At 33.3% G+C, this 25,303-nt stretch overlaps 2 protein-coding genes across 2 annotated transcripts in view; both read left to right on the top strand.

Moving 5' to 3' along the window:
- The first annotated feature begins 952 nt into the window (after positions 1-952).
- LOC139484080 (collagen alpha-5(VI) chain-like) lies at positions 953-7,115 on the top strand. The gene is made up of 5 exons (XM_071267804.1): positions 953-1,003; positions 1,560-1,905; positions 2,607-2,723; positions 3,669-3,759; positions 6,445-7,115. Exons 1-5 carry the CDS (start codon positions 953-955, stop codon positions 6,518-6,520), a joined length of 681 nt encoding a protein of 226 aa, XP_071123905.1. The 3' UTR covers positions 6,521-7,115.
- Positions 7,116-13,063: 5,948 nt separating this feature from the next.
- Positions 13,064-25,303, top strand: part of LOC139485512 (uncharacterized) — a 36,439-nt gene continuing 24,199 nt past the window's right edge. Inside the window, exon 1 of the mRNA XM_071270042.1 lies at positions 13,064-13,158. The gene's annotated coding sequence lies outside the window, so the exon portion shown is untranslated. The remainder of the gene's footprint in view (positions 13,159-25,303) is intronic.

Genomic DNA, 25,303 nt, shown 5'->3' with positions numbered 1-25,303 from the left:
CCCGTTCTAACCAGAAAACATTGCAAAACATACCCTGTTCTAAACAGAAATATTGTAGGAAAAAAAATTCACCTTCTAGACATGCTTAGAATGCGATAATGTATACCCTGTTCTAGACACGCTTGTAAAATGTATACCTTATTCTGGCCAGAGACCTTTATTTTCTAGACTAGTTCAGAAATATAAATCCTGTCACCAAACAGTTTATCAATGTAAGCAAAAAACATACGTGTTTCAATATCCAGTATCCAATCTGTTCTTTTTAATTCAATTGTTTAAAAATTAAACCTGTTCCCGACAGCAGGGCAAGAAAAAGCAACCCTGTTCTAATCAGCAAGACATGAAAATAAGGGGCCTGTTTCTGTGACACATTCTTACATATAAAAATAAAGGAAGACCCCCCTTTTTGGGGGGTAACACAAGTCCTGTGAAATAACGACTTTCTAATTATCCACAGAAGAGGCCTCTGAATAAGCTAATGGTAAGGCCAGATCAACATATTTGCCTGAAATGTTTTAACTTATCGACATTTCTTGCAAGCTCATCATTGTCCTTACTACACGGAGATGGATTTTGAAAAACTGGAAAATTACCTGATTATCATCAGCAGAACTAGAAGTAGCGGTCGTGAATACCGGAGCCATAGTAAGTCATAGACATAACCTCTGAACTGTGAGTCTGTGTAAAGTTGTTGCTACTGGACCCTCTATATATATGTTAACACTCGAATCTCCATCAATGTTTGAACGCAAAATAGTTTTCTTAGCCTCTTCCTACCAGATACCTTGAGCATTTTAAACTGAAAAAGACATGCTATGATAAATTATGTAAATATGTATATGAACATATAAGAATTCAAACAATGCAAAAGAAACAAAAAAAAAAACAAAAAAACAACGCATTTGCTGATTCTGCTGTGGCCGATCGTGTCTCAAAGCACGAGAACAAAAAAATGAATATAAGATTTGCCAATGCCAATGGCCCATCCATTGTAAAGCAAACAGTATTTTATTTTGTATTCAATAATCCAGCCATCTTAACTTTTAACGTGCGTCTCTAATCAACCAAAATAATGCTAAATTTAGATTTAGAAGTTTGCCCTCAATTTGAACTAAATTCAAATTGTCAAAATTGCATATCGTAAATAAAATTTAGAAATAATTCGATGTAGAAGTAATCTATTTTCTTCTCGGAATGACGACAAAACCATGCCGTCTGCTAAAAGTCATAATTTGCCATGACCCTTCGACAATTGTATCCATCGAGTCAAAATAAACGGCAATTAAATCCTTGATAAATATTATTTGAAACAGTTTTAAAACAAATAAGGTTTTTAACAACTTATGTGTCAGATTGGTTCCGATTTTTTAGAAGATAAATCTATGGCTAAAAAATGCGTCTGCTTTTCCTAAATGTCGACGTCAAAAAGGAGGATTATGGGTAAATCAATCACTTGCAAAGATCGATAATCCAACTAGAAACCAAATACTATTACTTGACGATGTAGTATAACGACGGACAGTGGTATGAGCACTACCGATAACTGATTTAAATTTTAGATTTTAAATCCTATTAAGCACATTCATAAAGGTATTGGAGCCAGTACAAATACTGCAAAAGCATTAGACTATTCCCGGGCATTATTCAATTTACAAAACGGAAGTAGAAGTAACGCAGAAAAAGTGGTAGTGACTTTAACTGACGGAGATTCAGATGACCGAATAAGTACTAAACATGCTGCGGAGTTGCTTAGAAATAATAATGTTACTGTGTATGGAGTAGGCGTTGGCGATTTCACACATGGATCTGAAATATTCGACATTGCAGGCAAAAGTGCAAATGTTTATACCGTTGGTGGATTTGATTATATATGTAATTTAGTTCCAATTATGGTACCAGTTCTAGGTGAGTGACTGATCAGACTGGAAATTTTTTTTATTGTTGGTCAGCTAAGCATTCTTTAATGTTAGGGAAAAGTTTGTTATCAATCTTGAAACGTTGTAAATATAGTAAAGAAACAGGAAATTTATTTTTGTCGACATTTTCTGTTTAAATGCATTATTAATTCTCAAATTTTCAACACACATCCTTTATATATATATATTTAAATTATTTAAAAATTTGGATACATTATTGTTACTTCAATTTGAATTAAAATTGTTCATCCTTGATTTGCCAGTCACATCGAATACACGCTTTAGGCCTTAAAACTTGCAAAGATATGTAGACCAAGATAAATTACCAACCTACGAAAATTGCATCTGGACATAGTTACGTCTTGTTATGACACTCTCAACGGCGTTGGGGTGACATATTTGTTATTCTGAGTTTCTGTTTTTTATTATTTTGCTTCGACTTTTTTTTTGTCCAGCTTGTATCTCGGAAATTTATAATCAATATTAATGGAACTATACCCTAATACTAACCAGCATGTGCAGTTTAGCGATTGGGATATGGCATTTTCAAGATGGCCGCCGTTAACATGAAAACAGCAGATCTTCAACTGAACGTTTTTCTATTTATTTGGCATACACTTGTTGTCGGATTTACAGTTCTAAGAATGAACTTTCATAATTTTTATGTGTTAGTTACCTGTTATTTTACAGATCCCAGTGCTACGCATCACATGGTTAACAACTGTCCTCAGGAACCAAGTACAACTCCACATAGTACCACAATCCTCGTTACTAATTATTCAGCTAAAACCTCGAGCGAAGATAAGGGTAATTAATTATAAGTTAAATCTATCTCATCACATGGTTAACAACTGCCCACAGGAACTAAGTACAACTCCACATAGTATCACAATCCTCGTTACTAATTATTCAGCTAAAACCTCGAGCGAAGATAAGGGTAACTAATAATAAGTTAAATCTATCTCATCACATGGTTAACAACTGCCCCCCAGGAACTAAGTACAACTCCACATAGTACCACAATCCTCGTTACTAATTATTCAGCTAAAACCTCGAGCGCAGATAAGGGTAACTAATAATAAGTCACATCTATCTCATCACATGGTTAACAACTGCCAACAGTAACCAAGTACAACTCCACATAGTACCACAATCCTCGTTACTAATTATTTAGCTAAAACCTTGAGCGAAGATAAGGGTAACTAATAATAAGTTAAATATATCTTAGGAAAAACATATTGATTAATTGGTGTTTAATGACACTTTAAGACCAATCGTGCTATTTTATGGTGGTGAATTTTTATTGTCTGATGATGCCAGAGTGCCGGAGAGAACCACTAACCTTCGGTAGAAAAATTGATAGTCCTAGTCAATTAAAATTGTAGTCAAGCACACCTGCAACATTTGTGATTAGAACTCGTCAAAAGATAAAAGATATGTTATATTTAATTTAATATATATATATATATAGAAATACTTTCAGAGTCTTTTCTTAAGTCTCAAAAAGTGGGTTTTGTTTGCTGCTTCAACATATGTGTTTTAATTGATTTGTATTATTTATCATTACTTAAAACGGACGATAGAATATCATTAACAATTTTTTTAATGTATATATTGAAAACAGGCAATACATGACCCTAGAACTATTAGAAATCAACCAATATATTACCAGCAGAAGTAACTATTGGTAATAAATATAAAATGCTTGAATAACAACAGCAGAATGGAACTTCTACATGCCTTTTGTTGTAGGGAAGACGGGAGTAATTGCTGGTGTAACTGCATCCATAAGTCTTTTGTCTCTGTTATTGCTATTTCTTGTTTTACGACGGAAATGTTCAAGGTATGTGTATTCTATCACATGTGACATAGAGGTTTCAAACAATTAAAAAGTCCGTTTCATATGTGTCATATTTTTGCTCTTTTCCATATATATAATTAAATCGAATTCATACCAATTGTTCATTCTATAAAAGAAAGAAAAAACATTATCAAAAATATTGAATATAAAAAAGAAGATGTGATATGATTGCCAATGAGACACCTCTTCACAAGAGTCGAAATGGCACAGAAATTAACAACTATAGGTTACCGTACGGCCTAAAACAATGGACAAAGCCCATACCGCATAGTCAGCTTTAAAACGACCTGAAAAGTTAAGTATAAAAAATGAACGAAAAAAATATGGAACACATCAACAAACGACAAACACTGAATTATAGGCTCCTGAATTGGGACATGCACATAACTATAGAATGTGGCGGGGTTAAACATGTTAGCGGGATCACAACCCTCCCCTAATCATGGACAGTGTTGTAACAGTACAACATAAGAACGAACTATAAAAATAATTCGAGAAAGGCTTAACTGATCAGATACAAATAGAAATACTATACAGAGTGGACGTGGCTATGTACTTGTATATCACACGTTAACAACAAAAAGACACTAATTTTAGATCTGAGAGTACTCACAATTACTGACAGCTAGTTCCAAGCCACTAACAACTAATTTAAAAAAAAAACATGCCCCCTAATACTAAATTAGCAATCAGTATACATCCAAAATCCAATGGATTTAGTGTAAGGACGTCATAAACAGTCAGAGAAAAGCATGACCTTGTGCAATTCCAAAGTACATTTATCGACAGAGTGTAGATCAATGAATGTGTTTATATGTATAGAAGAAGAATATTCAGTTTGCTTTCAATTTATTGATAACAAAATCGAATATTAATACCAATAAAATTATATTCAATGATTTATTGCAGTGTTGAATTGGTAACCTTTTAGAATAAGTTTATTTAAAGGATCGATAAGTTTACAAGATTTTTTTTATAAATTGCCGGGCACGGTTAAGCAACATTTCCGTAAAAATGAGTATGTGCTATCCCGTTTGAAATAAGTTTTCTACAGGTACAACCAAACTTCAAATCCAAAACTTTATATCTATGGAAAAATTTAGTAAATGTTTTAAGTAATTTATGGTAACGAAATCCCTGGCTTAAAAATTTAACAGTAATACATAGACTACGTTTGTTAAAATCAAAAACTTCACAACAGACACGGGCATAGCGAACGAGTTGTGAAATATATGTAGTTCACAGCACTTGATAATAAAACAATGAGATTCTCAGAATACAATGGGATATCGATTAAGCACGAATTCAAATGTTTCACGAAGTAAAAATGTTAAGTACTTTTACACAGACATTGGCTTAACCCTGAAATCAAATACCCACGAAAGTACAATTTTACTGTAATCCATGGCAATAGATATCTACGAAAATCAATGGACCTTATTTTCAAATAACGACACACCGTATTATGATTAAGTAGACTTGAACATATACCAGTCAACAAAAGAAACGATACAACATTTAAATAAAAAATATTAATGTTAACGTTTAGAAGAACACAAAACAGATAAAATATGTTTGTTATAACATTGTACGTGACACAGTAACAAAAAATAGCGTTCCTGACATTACCAGGACAGAATACGTACGGACCAAAGTCATTATCCGTAATTTCAGTTTACAGAATTATTATCGAACATGACCACCTCTCGCAGCTACCACAGTTTCACACCTACGATACAAAGCTCCAATCAAATTCATAATCTTGGCTTGGGGGATATTGTTCCACTCCTAAACGAAAACCTGGTAGCGTTTCCGGTGGATTTTGCCTTCCTCGAAAACGTCTGCGAAGTTGATCCAATTATTTTCGATAGGAGAAAGATACGGTGATAATGTTGGCTATGGGAAAATTCGAATATGGTTTAGTTCAAGATAGTCCATACAAGGATCCGAAAATCGGTCTTGGCGTTGTGACATCTCATGGGGTCTGCCGCTACGTGGTCTATCATTTGTTGAGCCAGTTTGCCTTAGACGCATCACCAGTCTTGATGTTGTTATTCTTGCCACGTGAAAATAATTTAGAACGTCAGCGTGAGTCATCCCAGCTCTGAGCATGTTAACAGCTTCTTCATACTTATTTTGGAGTTACCGTGACATCAAATTCTGAATTTGTTTTAAATGGAAAATTATTTACCTGATGCAGTAACTCAATTATTTGCATCAAACAATTTAAATGCATCATTTATTCAGGGAGAACTCGATTACTGGAATGAAAAGTAAAATTCAGGATTTTCGTCGTATTGGTTTCGGATTTAAAAAAAAAGAAATTAACAGATGCTTATTAACGTTGAATACATTAATAAACTTATACAGGAAATTTAAATTGAAAAATATAGGAATATTGACAGCATTAATTGTGTATCGTTTATTTTGTTGACTAGTATGCTCAAATCACACTAGATACAATGAATAAGATTTTTTTATACCAGACGCGCGCCTCGTAAACAAAGGTCACTAGTGACGCTCGAATCGAATAGTAAAAAAAGTAAGAAGCTGAAGAGGACAGAAAAGATAGCAACATAAAAGTAGTCAATGTCAAGTCTGTGGCCTAAAACCTGCATGAAAACACAATGTAATAAAACTGATGCTTATTTACTGTTTTCATTTTAGAAAAAGGAAAATAGAATCTCCGCCAGACGACATTATAGTTGGACAAGCACCTCGAAAAACAACATTCATCAACTGATGCATTCTATCTCAGAAGATCAAGCCTTGGTTACATAAATACAAAATAACTTTACTTGTATAGGAATATTTCACTGTTCACATGACTTTGTCTTTGTGTGTAGAATTTTACATTGCAATACCTTGTGAGTGCAATGCAGAATGAATAGATTAAAATTGAAAGATACTTAATATCAGTTGAGGAGCTACATGTACCCAACGCTTTGACTAACATAGATTGGTTCGTTTAATTTTCATACAGTTTTCATTTTTTTTTTACTTTGACCTGTTTACATAAATATGAAAATTTCTAGATATTTGAACCACACAATTTACAGCAATAATTTGGTTGGATATATAGCAGTTTGACAAACGATAAATGTTTTCGTTGAAAAGCTTGATAGCTCTTTACTAATAGTATGTGATTAAAACGCTCAGCTGTTTTTTTTTAGAGTTAACCCCCTTAGGTGTTCTGTGCCCCCTTTATTGAAATATATTTTAGTCCGAACACATTATGAAAAATGTCAAAAGTCGCTGAAATGATCTGTTTGTATTAGGAGGAATTTCAATATAACTATTGTTATTGCCAACTGAATAAAATGTTTAATGACCAGTTATTAGAATTTCTCTAATTTTTGTGCTATTTTGTGCTATCTCGGTAGTTGAATAATGAAATTTTAAGACCTCGCCAAAGTATATATATACTAAATAAATAAATGATTTGGAAAATACGTTGAAGGTATAAAAAGTCAGGAGAATTCTGAATGCAATTAGGTTCTATCCGGGCACTCTGGTTCTAAACCTTGGTTTCATCTGGGTTTTTTTGGTTCTGAACCTTGGTTCTTTGGTTCGAAACCATGGTAACTGGTTCAACATCCGGGTTGTTTGGTTATAGCAACCCAACTTCTTGGTTCCATCTGGGTTCTATTCTAGATCAATCTAATGTTCCCGTTGAACTTGGAGAAGATAACCGCAAGTATCCGAATAAAAAGATAAAGTAGGTCAAAGACGCTAAAATTGTTTTATAACATTAAACATTTCAGCATCGGCGGTAAATGAAGCTGTAAGGTATTTATCTTCTCTTTTAATTATTTTCATTAGGAAACTAGATAAAAATAAAGCATCGTATAGATTTTAAAAATAAACCGAAATATACTGCAGTATATCGAACATCCTTTTATTTAATTCAGTCGTTCTGTTTTCATTTATTTTTCTTTATACTCATCCCTTATTTCCGTTAATATTTCTAGAAGTTTTAAAACGACATGTCGTTCAATTTGCCGACGATATGTGCATCTAGCCACTTGACCAGTTAACGACTTGCATATATATTTGAATGATTGCATATTTATTTTCAAGTTCGACTGAATTTTATTTAATTGGCTTTGTAATTATGCCAGATTTGATAGAATACATGTGAAGTATATGTAACAAATCGTTTTGTTCAAAACAAAATGTTAAAAGACGTATAAAAAGAAAGAGATGATCAATTTAAGTTTGAAAGCTTTAATCAGTTGAAAAATAAGCTATAAAATATTACAAAAATGTATATGTACAATAAATTTGTCAAATTTGAGACTCCTTGTGAAGGGGATGCATATAATTATTCGCCCCCCCCCCCCCAAAAAAAAAAAAGAAATCAAAATTAAGATTAAATATTTTTATAATAAAATTGTGTGTGTGTGTTAATGACAGTGCCAGTGGGATGAGTATTACCAGCACAATAGTCAGAACTTCTGTGTTGGTGCCATAGTGGAGAGGCATAAGGTGTTACCCTAGTCCGTCCTTCCCGAACATCCCAAAAAATGAGCCCCGTTCTCCTAACTTTAGTGTGCCTCAACCAATATTGGGAAATACTACAAAACTTATACACGATATAAAAAAGAAAATGTGGCATGAGTGTCAATGAGAACTCTCCACAAGAGACCAAATGACTCAGAAATTAACAACTATAGGTCACCATACTGCCTTCAACAATGAGCAAAGTCCATACAAAATAGTCAGCTATAAAAGGCTACGAAATGACAATGTAAAACAATTCAAACGAGAGAACTAACGGCCTAATGTATGTACAAAAAACAAATATGTAACACATAAACAAACGACAATCACTGAATTACAGGCTCCTGACTTGGGAAAGGCACATACATACAGAATAAGGCGGGGTTAAATTTGTTAACGGGATTCCCACCCTTTACCTAATATGGCTTGAGTGTCAATGAGAACTCTCCACAAGAGATCAGATGACACAGGTATTAACAACTATAGGTCACAATAGGTCTTCAACAATGAGCAAAGGTCATACCTCACAGTCACCCATAAAAGGCACCAAAATGACAATGTAAAACAATTCAAACGAGAATAGAAACGGACAAATTTATGAACAAAAAATGAACGAAAAACAAATATATAACACATAAACAAACGACAAACACTGAATTACAGGTTCCTGACATGCGACAGGCAAATACATACCGAATAAGGCGGGATCCCCACCATCCCCCTAACCTGTGACAATGCTTATTACCACACAACACAAAATAAAATTTGAAATTTGGTAGCGTCACTTTTACGGTTTATGTGTGAGTTCTTGGTATAGTGGTTAAGACCGATGGCTGAAGGTCCCGAGTTCGATTCTCACTCGGGGTGCTAAAAATATCAGCACATCAGAAAGGTAATTTTCACCCTCTCACATACATCTCTGGTACCCAGACCGGAGTTTAAACTAGAATGGGTACTTTGGGGGCCTCGGTTGGTCAAAGTTGTCCCTTACTTTGACCTGGAGATCAATCTTCAGATATCTCTCTGGTTTGTCTGTTTCCACCGAGTGGCCCGGTGGTTCTCTCCGAGTACTTCGGCTTCCTCCACCATAATAACAGACTGCCCGATGTCCTAGCACTCCCTTTGTGTTGGGTGGGGATTGATTGTCCTTGTAAAATTAATTGTCGTATAAACATACGTTAGTGACGCATCTCCATTAATCCCGTTAGGGAGTGTACATGGATGCCACTGTACCCTCGCAGCTTTCGAGGGGTTCTTCGGATATCGGAGGCATTTACCAGTACATACATACATACATACATTATGAGAATTCGTGTCCCTATAAAAACATAGAAAATGCTGAATTTTTCGTTTCCGTTCTCTTAAATAAGTTTTACTCAATCTAACGTTATAAACCTTATACGCAATGCTTATTACCCCATAACACAGATTTATGAAGTTCGATATTGGGTGGCGTCACTTTTACTGTTCATGAGTCGTTAGATGTAAGAAGATGTGATACGAGTACCAATGATACAAATGTCAACACGGAGCTTTAAGATAGGAAAAATGTTAAATCAGTTGATACCGTTCTTCAACTTCAGTTTGCCTTAACCAAATATTTTGAAACTTATATAATGCTTATAGTCACAAAACGGTCAAAATAACGTGAATCCTTCATCTATATGTGGATGTTTACTGATGTTTTTTTTTCACAAGCAGGGGCATCTGTGGTCCATTGACATATTTTACATTTATATTAGTAAACAGCTTATTTACTTCCATTGAATTCTACTTCTAGAATTAACTTGCATAATTTTTCAGGATCTCGGTGCAGTTTGGTAACAGACAACGATATTTCAAGTTACATGTGACCAGCATAACAAAGTGTTTCACTAGATTGAGCTCTCTGTCTAAGTGTACTTTAAAGGTTCTTTGCATTGAGTTCAGTTTATTGATATGCGTATACCTTCTGTGTGAACTTTTAAGATGTAAAAACAGACTATCCATATCTGCATGTCCATGAAATGAAATGAAATCTAAGGTAAAATGATTAAAACATTTTGCATCATCTATCACAACTGGCAGCACATGGTGCTGCTAAAGCAGTAAATGTTCTCTCTAATGGGGGTCGTGTTGGGGGTTCTGATCCCTGATCCCGCTTACTATTTTGTCAGATTCCCGTATCCCGCTTACACTATGTACGTACATGTAAGCAATTCTCATTATTTTGTAACTTCCCGTGTCCCGCTAGACTTCAATTCCCGTTTTCACAGCACAATAATTTCACTTTCACGTATAACGTTTACAAAAAGTCAGCAATCCCGCGTCACGCTTAGACCCCAATGAGACCCACTCAAATTTTTCACAGAAATTAAACCTAACATTCTTAAAAATTGAGAATGAAAATGTGGAATGTGTAAAAGAGACAGTTACATGACAAAAGAGCATAAAGCAGTCAAAGGCCACCAATGGGTCTTCAACAAAGCGTGCAAATCCCTCGATCTGCTTCAGATGGCCCCAAACCAAAGTGTGTACTAGTTCAAACTCCAAAACATAAAACTGAACTTGTAACAAGATCAACTAAAAACAGAGACTCCTGACTTGTCGTCAAGGTAATCATACCAAGAGACACACCCAATATGCAGAGGTCAAGAGTCAAAAAGTCATAGTCTGGTCAAGAGTTCCTTATAAAAAAAAACACAAAGCAGATTTTGAGGAAAGGATAGTCGTGCTACACAAAACTAACGAATATATCTTTATATCTAAAATAGATAAAATAAGATGTGGTATGAGTGCCAATCAGACAATTCCTCATTTAATTCAAACAAAATATACAAGTTGTACATTGAGGCCCAAGGTCAAGCTCACATGAAGTTTCTATTGCCACTATACTCACCATCTTATGACGATACATCTACATGCCACATATTCAGAAGCAAGGTCAATTGAAAATTATATTTTGAGGTCAAGGTAATATACACACTGTATCCCAATGACACACCTAACGTGGATAGGTCAAGACTCAAAAAGTCATATTCTGGTCAATAGTTCCTGTGTCAAAAATATACACAGCAGTCATGCACGAAAGTTCATCATGGTACACGTAACAATGTCTTATGTCATGATGCTCTATACATGCCAAATACAGAAAACCTAGGTCAGAGACAGGAACACAACAAGACATATAACTAAACTCAAATGGAACGGTACTTGTATTACAGGTTACTACAATTGCCTTCAAAATATAACATAAACTCTCCCAAAACTGCAAAATTAAAACCGTCTTTCAATAAAGTTTAACAGGATTCTTTGCAACGATTATCTTACCACTATCAATTGAGAAACGAGTCGTGCAGTTATGTCAATAAATTAAAACGGTAAGCACTAAAAAAAAGGGTTTAAATACCATTAATTTCAAACCTAACCATGTGATAGTTCTATGGTAAACTGATGGAAACACATGATACAGTCATGAAATTTAATATTTGCAATAGTACGACCTGAGAGTACGACCAGAACAATACAAGACAGAGAACTTTGTAAACAAACGAAAGTAATGATACATACGAATTTTTAATCACAATGCACAAATAAGGAACCGTAGTTTTCATTCAATTTATTTATCTAAAATGTACGCTTGCGTTAAACAAAGGAAATTAGCACTGTATATTTATATAAACGATCAATCTTGTAATCTATAAATAAAATAAAAAAAATGTTGGTATCTATATATAAATTATATATAAATTGCTATCTATATATATATCGTCACTGGTTCAGACATACTTGTAATATAATTATTTCTGTGACTGCATCTTACAATAATTTGTAGGATGCTTTATAATAGATAATTCAGCTAATCTGTAACAATTCAATCTTCGGTCCTTATAAATCATGTACTGTGTTACGACGGTAAACTGACGAGGAAAGGTAACACCCGGCCATCGAAAGCTCTTTTTTTAGAGCCTTTGTGGTCGGGTGGTTTAGAGCGTGCTACGATATCTCAGTAGCCATGGTAGCATGACTACGAATTCCGGCAGGGAAGAACAAAAAATTTGCGAAAGCAAATTAAAAGATCTAACATTGTTGGTGTGATGATTAGAGGAATTTTATATACATAATGTATTGTCAGCCTTGTATCACCGTCAATGTTGGTGATCCGATGGATGAAATCTGTTGTAGATATAAGAAAGAAGATGTGGTATGATTGTCAATGAGACAACTGTCCACAAGAGACCAAAATGACATTGAAATTATCAACTATATGTCACCGTACGGCCTAAAACAATTAGCAAAGCCCATACCGCATAGCCAGCTATAAAAGGCATCGAAATGACAATGTAAAACAATTCAAACGAGAAAACTAACGGCCATATTCATATAGAAAATGAACGAAAAACAAACTAAGTCGTCACTGGTTCAGACTTACTTATTATATAAATTATATATATACCAATAACCCTTTAGTGAATTAAAATTATAAAAATTGAGGCTCCTGATCGCATCAAATACTGTGGATACCGTGGATTGAGCAGACCAGTACTTATCGCGAAAAAGCAAAAGTAACTGTGACTACCGCAGTGAAACTTCCTAACTGATTGTAGTAGATAAAAGATTTAACAGAATAGATGGTAAATTATAATATAGTTCCTTATATGATAAACGTTTGGCCTCTGTAATATCCCGTGTCAAAAAACATTCAGTTTTGTTTGTAGTGATAGTTTAGGTGTTCAAACATATTTAAATTTATTCTAGTCGAATCCCTGTGCTCAACTACACATTATCCGGGAATGAAAATCCAGAATTGTTTTGAACTTTCTTTTAAGGTAAATATAGATTTGGGAATTTCTAAAATTCACCTAAACCTTTAAGTCGACCGAAAGAATATTTGAAAAGGTATTTTTTATGTTATATATAAAGACCCCATGAAATAATCTAAATATAAACATTTATTTGTTTTGTTAGGGGTTTTAACCAAACTTTTGTGTACATCTTAAATGATTGACATTATTTTAAAAACATTCTTCAAATTTATTTATTCAGATATTTGATATATTTTCCATTTGTCTTGTTCATTTGATGAAATGGAAGACCCATGTTATCGTTTACCCTTTCGTGGACTTATTTTATAAGGGAAATGTAGTTTTAGATTGAATGAAGGTCATCATAAATGTATTTTATTTATAATTGTGGGCGTTTCTTTTATTTATAAACGAGGTCGTTATTTTTATTCACTTCCTAGTTCATGTAGTTATCATGAACATGGTCAGGTGAATGTTATGATCATTCGAAAAACTTATATATCCTCCAAATTATAATTTAATGTTGCTATTCAAATAGGTCATTATTCCAGGAAATACATCTTTGAGAATTGAAAGGTCAGCTTATCCCATTCATACAAAAATTATGCGAGTTGATTAAAATTAATTGACTGTGTCAAAAATATAGGACACATTATTGTTATTCCAAGAACTAATTTGATGAGTAATAGGTTTATTGAGACTCAATTATATAACCATAGTCCACAAGTAGCCTATGATAGTTTTTCACTAAAAAAATGTAAAAAGATACATATCGATGTGGCAAAAAAAAACAAAAATTTTGCAAAAAATGTCAAAGTATTGCGCAATTCATTTATTTGTTGGTGAAAAAAAATTCCAAATTTAGGAAAAAAAACTTTATTTAGAAAAATGAAAAAAATAAAAATAAACGCTACATGGTAAAAGAAAAATGTCAAAATATGTTAATTATGTCCCCCCCCCCCCCCCAAAAAAAAAAAAAACCAACAACAAACAAAACAAAACAAAACAAAACAAAACAAAACAAAACAAAACAAAAAAATAAAATAAAATGCATCCTATAATTTTAAATAAATGTGTTCTAAAATCCTTTTTGGTTAATCATAACACATGAACAAAAATTGCTTTAATTCCGCCTACATAATTACTTAAAGTATACACTACCAACAATTTGACTAGCGTTTACATGTACATTAAATGCCGCTATATATACAGTACTTTTAGGAAACATTACTAATCAGTACATTAAATGCCGCTATATAAACAGTACTTTTAAGAAACATTACTTATCAGTAAATAAAATGCCACTATCTAAACAGTACTTTTAGGAAACAACACTATTCAGTACATTAAATTTTATATCATTTTAAGTAATGTTGATAAAAAGTTGTTTACAGTACTGAAAATTTCAGTCTTTTTCAGTACTAAAAATTTTAGTCATTTTTCAGTACTGAAAATTTCAGTCATTTTTCAGTACTGAAAATTTCAGCCATTTTTCAGTACTGAAAATTTCAGTCATTTTTCAGTACTGAAAATTTCGGTCAATTTTCAGTACTGAAATTATAGTCATTTTTTAGTACTGAAAATTTAAGTACTTTTCCAGTACTGAAAATTTCAGTCATTTTTCAGTACTGAAAATTTCAGTCATTTTCAAGTACAGAAAGTTGAAGTCAAATTCAAGACCAAATAAAAAAAATACTTTTTGCTATCACAAATATCATAAGCCCCAACGGTGAGTTGGGAATAGAAATATGCTCACTTGGTCCTGTTCCGACCGGCAGTAAAAAGCTTGCCAAAGTGGGGCGTCCGTCGGGCTGTGAAAGATGTATCAAGTTTGCAGCTACGTCCTGTCAGAATGCATATATCGAGGTTAAATTCAATGCCTCATGTAAAGAGAGTGACAAGATCTCTGCACGTTAAGAACCCTTGCAACAACTCTTCCTGTTGCACGGCAAAATTTCTGTCCTTTGCTTATACACCTTTATTTTCCAGTGGAAGTCGAAATTCCCCCTGATCATCATCCCGATTGGCCTCTATTATTACAAGACCTACTATCGTGAAATATTTGCCACTGGACATAAAGCAATCAACAATCAATAAAAATGAATCATCAACAAATATCATAAGTTGGTTTGGGATAAAAACAAGAATTTTATTTTTAAACTCCATGACTATGTATTCTTTCATTCCAACACATTAATACATTGAAGAGGATTCTTTTGATGAACTTTATGACCACATTCTTTATGCGGCTGTTTCAAGCCACAACTTCTCATTTTTGATTGTCGTTATTTGTTGTATGTTATAATTGGTGTTATTCAATGTTTTTGGCGTAGACCAGTGCGGGGTTGGGTTTTTTTCTCCTGACGATTAGTTTCGCTAGTTATCAAGAAGAATGTTACAGCTTTCCATGCGCAATGATGTTTTTATTGTTGATTCATGTGAAAGACGGAAAAGGAGCTGTCATAAAGACAGTCAAATTCAATCACATAAGCAACAAATACAAAACCACCAGACAGATGTCACCAATACAGTTTTTCAATATTAAGCAGTCAACACCATATAAGAAGTTCTGAATAGCTCCGACAAAAAAAATAAGACATATCTATATCATGACTTTGTCCGACTTGAACCGATTTTGTCGACGTCTGACGTTGAACATTATGGTTATATATATATAGTATCCTTGTTCTGTTGTTGTTAGTTGGGAGGCATACCACATCTCCTTATTTTATTAATAGAACTAAATATGTAGATTATATATACAGTCGTCTATATTAAAACTGTTATTCTTTCATACTTTCTTATTGCACTTGAAATGCAATGAAGTCTTTAATATAGTTCACGTTTCTCCTATAGATAGAAAAGATTCTTCTGATACCATGACAGTTTGTTATCAATAATAATTTCAAAGTTATTTAAAAGAATAAGCACACGTTTCAAGATATTTTTTTAACATTAACCTTGGATCAAGTCAGGAACCTGTAGTATAGTGGCTGTGGTTGGTTCATTTCGGTCATATTTGTTGTTTGTAAATTGTTTTGTTATACATTAGGCAGTTAATATTCTGATATGAATTGTTTCATATTCATATTTTACATGTTTAAACCTTTTATAGCGACTTTTACTCACTCTATCAAGGCCATACAGTCGACTACAATTGTGTATATATACCTAATACTTTGGTGAATTATTATAGTTGTATCATTGAAAATTATAACCACATTCCTTATTTTTACCAACACTGATATTTTCTATTCAACGGCAAGAAAGAAGAACTTTGCTTCTTATTGTTCTTTGTGTGGTTTTAATATAGCATAAGAATTTTGTCATCAGTAGATTTTGAATGAAAAGCTGGACTAATTTTTAGGGTAGTAAGGCAGATTCCAATTAAAATACATATTCTAAATATGAAAAGAAATGTTAGTTAAATCTCCACAAAACAGTAACACTTCTACCAAAGACATTTCAGTCAATTACTAATTGGAGTCTTATTCGGTTTTCTTCATCTTTTACGTTACAAGTAAAAGAGTGTTCATTTGCAAAAAAATGCCCTTTTTTGTCCTTGACCTAAACCACATTCAAAATCGATTAGTTTAAAAGAACTATCTAAACTACAGACAGATTTTCTACCTATGAAATCAAAGTGAATCGAGCTATCACATGATGGGAAATGAACACGAATCGAGTCTTCACAAGAATTTAACAGTAACTGAACATATTTTAGATAATATTATAGAAAGTAAATATGATTTTTTTTTTGGTCGTGAGCATGTTTTATACAACCTTTTTTTATTTGCTTTCTTGTTGTTCAAATTTCTTGGTCCTCAACAGTAAAAGTCAGTCCTGTAAGCTCTAACCAATAATGTCTCAAATACAACTTATAAGATGCAACAAGAATGCTCAAGCTGAAACGTGTCGCCTGCTTTTCTATTCACGAATTATTTTATGCTGATAGACCAAGGAAAAAGTTTTAGTACAGGTGTCACTTAAATCACACATTGTCAAAGATCCATGAAAATGAAGTCAATGTGAGATAAATCAATTTAAAAAGTCAGAAAGACATGTTTAGCTCACAATCATTATACACACGTAATATAGTTTTGCTTTTGCTTATCTCATAAAAGAAACAGCCCTAACCATGAAAATTACATATTGACCAATGAACATTGAAAAAAAAGGTCAAGGTGACTCGTCAGATGAACCCTGCTAAACAAACATTTAAATCATAAAATCATTTCATTCACTAGATATAGTTTTATCTAATAGTATTGCTAAAAGAACCAGATGCTCCGCAGGGCGCAGCTTTATACGACCGCAGAGGTTGAACCCTGAACGGCTGGGGCAAGTATGGACACAACATTCAAGCTGGATACAGCTCTTAATTTGGATTGTGATTAAATAGTTGACACAGCATAGGTTTCTGACACAGAATGAATGTGGTCTAATGAACTTAAATTTTTTGTTTTGCTTTTGAGCAATTCACTATGCTGTTGAATATTAATCCTCTCAAAAAAATGGTTGAAGAAATTTCTTTTTATTTATGAAAATTCAAATGAGAAAAATTGAATTCCCCCCCCCCCCCAATTTTTTTTCACATCCCCCTATCATTTATCCCAAAACTAATCACAGTTCAAATTTCTAATGGAGTTTGCAACAATATTTACTCATTTAAATACATCATAAATTATTAAAATGTAAAAATGTGCTTGTTATCACTGAATGGTAAAGATTGTCTTAATTTATCAGTTGGTAGTAAAAGTGAATATACATTGTATATTGTATAAAACAATGATTTTAGTTGATTCAACTACCTATTCTTGACAAAGAAAGAGAACTCCAATTGAAATTCTTGCTATTGCACAATATTGTGCAATTAAATTTCTTCCTATTGTGCAATACTGTGCAATTGAAAATACTTGCTATTGCACAATATTGTGCAATTGAAGATTTCTTGCTATTGCACAATACCGTGCAATTGGAAATTTTTTGCTATTGCTGAGTACTGTGCAATTGAAAATTTCTTGCTATTGCACAATACTTAATAATAATTTTAGAGCCTAATTTGGACCAACTTGAAAACTGGGCTCATAATCAAAAATCTAAGTACATGTTTGGATTCAGCATATCAAAGAACCCCAAGGATTCATTTTTTGTTAAAATCAAACTGAGTTTAATTTTGGACCCTTTGGAATTTAATGTAGACCAATTTGAAAACAGGACCAAAATTCAAGAATCTACATACACAGTTAGATTTGGCATATCAAAGAACCCCATTTATACATTTTTTTATAAAATCAAACAAAGTTTGATTACCCTTATTTGGACCAACTTGAAAACTGGGCCAATAATCAAAAATCTAAGTTCATTTTTAGATTCAGCATATCAAAGAACCCCAAGGATTCAATTTTTGTCCAAATCAAACTAAGTTTAATTTTGGACCCTTTGGACCTTAATGTAGACCAATTTCAAAACGAGACCAAAAATTAAGAATCTACATACACAGTTAAATTTGGCATATCAAAGAACCCCATTTATTCAATTTTTGATGAAATCAAACAAAGTTTAATTTTGGACCCTTTGGGCCCCTTATTCCTAAACTGTTAGGACCAAAACTCAAAAAATCAATACCAACCTTCCTTTTATGGTCATAAACCTTGTGTTTAAATTTCATAGATTTCTATTTACTTATACTAAAGTTATGGTTCGAAAACCAAAACAAATGCTTAGTTGGACCCCTTTTTGGCCCCTAATTCCTAAACTGTAAGGATCCCAAACTCCCAAAATCAATACCAATCTTCCTTTTGTGGTCATACACCTTCTGATTAAATTTCATAGATTTCCATTCACTAATACTAAAGTTATGGTGCAAAAAAGTTGATTCAACTACTATTCTATACAAAGAAAGATAACTCCAATTGATTTCTATTTACTTAAAAACCAAGAAAAATGCTTATTTGGACCCCTTTTTGGCCCCTAATTTCTAAACTTTTAGAACCAAAACTCCCATAATCAACCCCAACCTTCCTTTTGTGGTTATAAACCTTGTGTCAAAATTTCATAGATTTCTATTTACTTAAACTAAAGTTACTGTGTGAAAAAAAAAGAATATGCTTATTTGGGCCCTTTTTGGCCCCTAATTCCTGAAATGTTGGGATCAAAACTCCCAAAATCAATCCCAACCTTCCTTTTGTGGTCATAAACCTTGTGTTAAAATTTCATAGATTTCTATTCCCTTTTACGAAAGTTAGAGTGCGAAAACTAAAAGTATTCGGACGACGACGACGACGACGACGATGACGACGACGCCAACGTGATAGCAATATACGACGATTTTTTTTCAAATTTTGCGGTCGTATAAAAAGACAAAAACAAAATTTAACATTGACCAATGACCTGTGCAAATTAGACAAATAATAGTACACAAGACGCATAGAAAACTAATGACTATAAAGCAACACGAACCCCACTATGGGTTTGATTTCGATGCTCCTGAAGGGTATGCTGATCCTGCTCCACATATAAATGTAGCACCCATCCTGTTGCTTATGTTATTACAAACCTGGTAAATAGTCCAATTCAATAGTTCACTAATAGGTAAGTGAGAAGTTACTATAATACAAATAGAAATTTGTTTTCAAGCAGTTGCTTGACATTGAAAATGAGGTCAAGTCCAACAGATATAATACAGACTTTCGTTATACATGTATAAGCCACAAGGTATGAAGCCTCCAGTTCAAGTTAATTACCATATAAAATATCAAGCTCAATACAAATAGCTAACGCCGTAGGATTGTTATCTGTATCTTTCGCATGTCACAGGCACAACAAGAAAGCAAAAAGACAAGCAATGTCATGTTCATCGATGACTCGAATCCTGGATTTAAGTTGTATTTGTTGATCAACTTTGGAACAAATTACTCAGGGAAAAGGGCCTTACTTGCAAAAGACAGAACGAAAGATGTTCATTCTTTTATGATATATTTCTTATCCATTTATCAACTTAATATTCTAAAAATAATTTATTCAAACGCCTGTACCAAGGTAGGAACCTTCTCATTGCTTGTCTCATGTCAAAAAAACATAAATAAAAATCTGTTGATTTAGTTTTCATTCACAATGCAGAGCATGCTACATGTATCAAGTGTACGAATGGTAAACTATGTTTCCCTTTTGATTTTTGTTTGGTGTTTTTTATCGATTGATTGCTGTCGGATTCGAATGCGTTTTTTTTTAGGAGGGACAGAGACCCAGTCCTCTATATAGAGCTACATGAATGAGCTAGCATAAACTTTCTACATGTCCCACAACATGGAAAGGACTATTTCAATGTTTTGTACTTTAATGTTTCATTTAAAACTAAATTTTCTCTTTTTAGAATTTATCTGTAATATTCATACACTAATTTTAATTTAAATTGTTAATTATTATGAACGAGCGTCTAGTTTGGAAAATATACACTCATGGCAAGTTATTACAGGTTCCTTCGGTCTCTTTAAAAATACACCACTGTATGTCTCTTACAGTATTGTTTAAATGTTCTCCCCTGCACATAAATACTATTAGTATCCATGGATTCTTTCATTTATTGTTATAGTCTTGTAGGATGTTGATTCAATGATAAAATCCTGTTAAATAAACCGTATTAGACTCTTGGAATTCTTCATTCTGTTGCTGAAATCTAGAAATAAAATTCAGGGTACAATTTTCGTAAAATAATCATCAAATACTACGGTAACCTTACCAATCATGGTTATTGTTAAGGGATTTAAAGATGAGTCCACACATTTCGCATTTCTGACATGTGCAATGGTGAGATTAAGGAATGTTTGTGACTTATAATTTATCATTGCAGTCTCCATGATAAACTAGAACAAGATATTTCTAATAATAACATTAACGGTACCATTTTTTCTGCACCAGATGCGCATTTCGACAATACATGTGTCTTCAGTGATGCTCGTGGCCAAAATATTTAAAATCCAAAGCGTATATAAAAGATGAAGAGCTATAATAAGTTAACCAATCTTACCCTTGAAAATAGATCTATGAATATTTTTTATTATTGCTATAATTTTTTTTAATTATCCGTAGTTATGGATCGAGTATTATACACATATGTATTTTTTTTAAATTCTGTATTTTACTGATAAATATACTCACTTTTGAAGTCAACATCACACTTTTACACTAACAGCAGCAACTGCAGGTTCTGTGGATCCATTTATATAAGTACTTGATAAATTGCATGCATATATTGGTGATTTTGAATCTGTTCAAAGTTTTGATTTTTCTACCCTATATACCACTTTGCCTCATATTCTTATTAAGAAAAAATTCACATCCCTAATTAACTGGGCATTTAAAAAGTCGGAATGCGAGTACATATGTTCAAACTCTTTTAGATCATTTTTTAGTAGCAATAAACAAAAGAACTATGTCAATTGGACATGCTTTGATACTATTTATGCACTTGAATTTTTACTTGATAACATTTTTGTTCGCTTTGGAGATTCCGTATATCGTCAAGTTATTGGAATTCCAATGGGGACTAACTGTGCACCACTTATTGCGGACCTGTTTTTGTATTGTTATGAGTTACAATTTATGACTAAAATTAGCAAAGACCCATCAAAACAACATTTGATACAAAAATTTAACAATACTTTTAGATATTTGGATGATATATTGGCTCTAAATAATGACGACTTCAGTATGTATACTAAAGAAATTTATCCTGTAGAACTTACTTTAAATAAAGCTAATGATAACAATGACCACTGCCCTTTCCTCGATCTTGATATCTATATCATAAACGGGAAGCTTAATACAAAAATTTATGATAAAAGAGATGATTTTTCATTTCCTATTGTTAATTATCCATTTTTAGATGGTGACGTTCCCTTGTCACCATCTTATGGTGTTTATATATCTCAACTTGTACGATTCGCTCGTGTATGTAACAATGTATTAGATTTTAGCGAGAGAAATTTATGTATTACTGAAAAATTATTACACCAGGGTTTTCGATATCACAAACTGGTCAAAACATTTACTAAATTTTATCACCGGTATAAGGAAATAATTCGTAAATATAACTCAACATGCAGACATCTTATACGTTCAGGTATTTCACATCCAAAATTTTATGGAAATATTCTTTATAAAGCACAAAAATGTCAGTATTCTCCTCAGAAACTAACAAAACCTTTAAATAGACTTATTAAAAGGGGATATAGTTACGATACTGTTGTCAGGTCATTAAAGATTGCATATTTTGGCTTTAACATTGATTCACTGATAGGGTCTTTGCATCGGAACTAAACACATTTACTTCTAAAAAAACAGTTGTTGGCATGACACGGGTTATGTTCTTCTCATATATTTTATGATAGTATGATACTAAACCCCTAACGGGAGGGATTGTACCTGATATTCATATGATGAAGACATAATCTTTCAATCAGTTTAATTGAGGTCTGGAGCTGGCATGTCAGTTAACTGCTAGTAGTCTGTTGTTATTTATGTATTATTGTCATTTTATTTATTTTCTTTTGTTACATCTTTTGACATCAGACTCGGACTTCTCTTGAACTGAATTTTAATGTGCGTATTGTTATTCTTTTACTTTTCTACATTGGCTAGAGGTATAGGGGGAGGGTTGAGATCTCATAAACATGTTTAACCCCGCCGCAATTTTGCGCCTGTCCCAAGTCAGGAGCCTCTGGCCTTTGTTAGTTTTGTATGATTTTAAATTTTAGTTTCTTGTGTATAATTCGGAGTTTAGTATGACGTCCATTATCACTGTACTATTATGCATATTTTAGGGGCCAGCTGAAGGACACCTACGGGTGCGGGAATTCTCGCTACATTGAAGACCCATTGGTTGCCTTCGGCTGTTGTTTGCTCTATGGTCGGGTGGTTGTCGCTTTGACATATTCACCATTTCCTTTCTCAATTTTATCTATATATCCCTATGAAGATTTCTTGTTCCCTAGTTTGGTAAAATAATTAAGCTCATTAGTATGCAGAGGAAAACAGTTTTTACAATTTTAGATAAGTTAACGGACAATGATAACGGATAACAATTTATGAATATAGCAAAGTGGGCTAAAACAAATATGACAACCAATTCTTTTAAATGGATTTTTGAAACTTTTCTGTAGGCTGATAAGACTTGAAAACAATTATTTTGCCCAACATGCCCAGAGCATGAGGAAAATTAATTCTCTGCAACTTAAAATGCAGGAACTAAATTGTGTACAAATTTAAATAAAGTAAAAATGAAGCTTTGCTGCAGTAAAATATAAACTTGCGTAGCAACAGATCAAAATGGTTAGATCTATTCGTCAACCCCCTCCAAAAAAAACCCATCAAATGATTGTCCCCTTAAAACAAAACAACCCTGACCATGGCAACTATAAAAAAACCATTGTAGAAAAGTTACAGATTTCATAACAATTGACCCGGAGACAAATTATTAAGTGACACAGTTTTGATGGCAACATCCAGTGGCGGATCCAGCAATTATCATAAGTGGGGACCCGCTGACTGCCTAAGAGGGGCCCCGCTCTAGTCAAGCTTCAGTGATTCCCTATATAAGCAAGCAAAATTTTTTCCCAAAAAGGGGGGCTGCACCCCTCTAAATCCGCCTCTGGCATCATTTCGGCAATTCGTAAGAGATTCACTTGTTATCGAGTTTCGAGTTGCGAGGTAAGAAAGTCGGGTTGCGAGTATTGAGTTGTGAGTAACTAAAGTCGACTTGTGAGTTACAAAAGTCGAGTTGCGAGTTTCAAAAGTTGAGTTGCAAGTTATAATAATAATAATACATGTAATAACTCATTAGGATTAAACCAATTTTCAATAAGGCTCTCTACATACAATATCAACTACATAAATGAAACAAAATAATTATTTATCTACTAATATACAAATGTAAACAATAGATCTAAATACACAAACTATAATTACAACAACAAGGTGCTCTGCAGGGCACATCTTTATACGACCGCAGTGGTCCAACCCTGAACGGTTGGGGCAAATTTGGTCACAATATTCAAGCTTGATACTGTCTGAATTTGGATTGTGATAGATTTTTTGACATGATGAAGGTTTTGGTCACAAAATAAATGTGGCTAGAGATCTAACAAATCTACTGTACAATACTGTGTAATTGAATATATAAAAAAGAAGATGTGGTATGATTGCCAATGAGACAACTACCAACAAAAAGACCAAAATGACACAAACATTAACAACTATGGGTCACCGTACGGCCTTCAACAATGAGCAAAGCCCATACCGCATAGTCAGCTATAAAAGGCCCCGATAAGACAATGTAAAACAATTCAAACGAGAAAACTAACGGCCTTATTTATGTAAAAAATGAACGAAAAACAACTATGTAACACATAAACAAACGACAACCACTAAATTACAGGTTTCTTCTTGAAACTTTTCAAAATTCGAATTACAAAAACTTTTGAAAAAAAAGGAATCCCTTAAAAAATTGTAAACTAACCCCCCCCCCCAACAACAACAACAACAACAACAAAAAACGTATTGAAACCCCCCTTTAAGCAATAACCCTTAAACTCAATCCCATCATTTCCCTTGTAGGATGCATATGGAACCTTGTATTACAATTTCAGAGAGATTCTTTCACCTAAACAAGTTTTTGTTTGGAAACTAAAAACATGCTATTTTTTTGCCCTTTTTTGGCCCCTAATTCCTACATATTTTAGGCAATTATTCCAAAACTTAATCCTAGCCTCCCCTTTGAGAGAGGTCCATACAATTACACACAAGTTATTGTCTTGAAACTAGAAAAATGCTTGCTTTTGGACCCTTTTTGTCCCTTTATTTCTAAACTTTGGACCTATAACCCAAATAAACGAATCAAAACCTTCTACTTGTGGTTTTAAACATTTTGGTACAATTTCAGAGCAAATGAAGTACGTATACACAAGTTATTATCCTTAAACTAGAAAAATCCTTGTTTTGGGCTTCTTATTCATAAACGGTTGGGACAACCATACCCAAAATCGATCCCAACCTTCCTTTTGTGGTATTGACCCTTCTGAAAAAAAATCATAAAGATCTACTTTTTTAAACTAAAGAAACTGTCCGGAAACCAAAATGTGTCTTCAGACGACGCAGACGACGACAACGACATCATAACATTTTACGATCCAAAACAATTGTTTTCGATCGTATAAAAAACACCTATAGTATACAGTGTG

This window comes from Mytilus edulis, chromosome 8, assembly GCF_963676685.1.
Source record: "Mytilus edulis chromosome 8, xbMytEdul2.2, whole genome shotgun sequence".
Lineage (NCBI taxonomy): Eukaryota > Metazoa > Mollusca > Bivalvia > Mytilida > Mytilidae > Mytilus > Mytilus edulis.
This window is presented reverse-complemented; position numbering and strand designations above follow the sequence as displayed.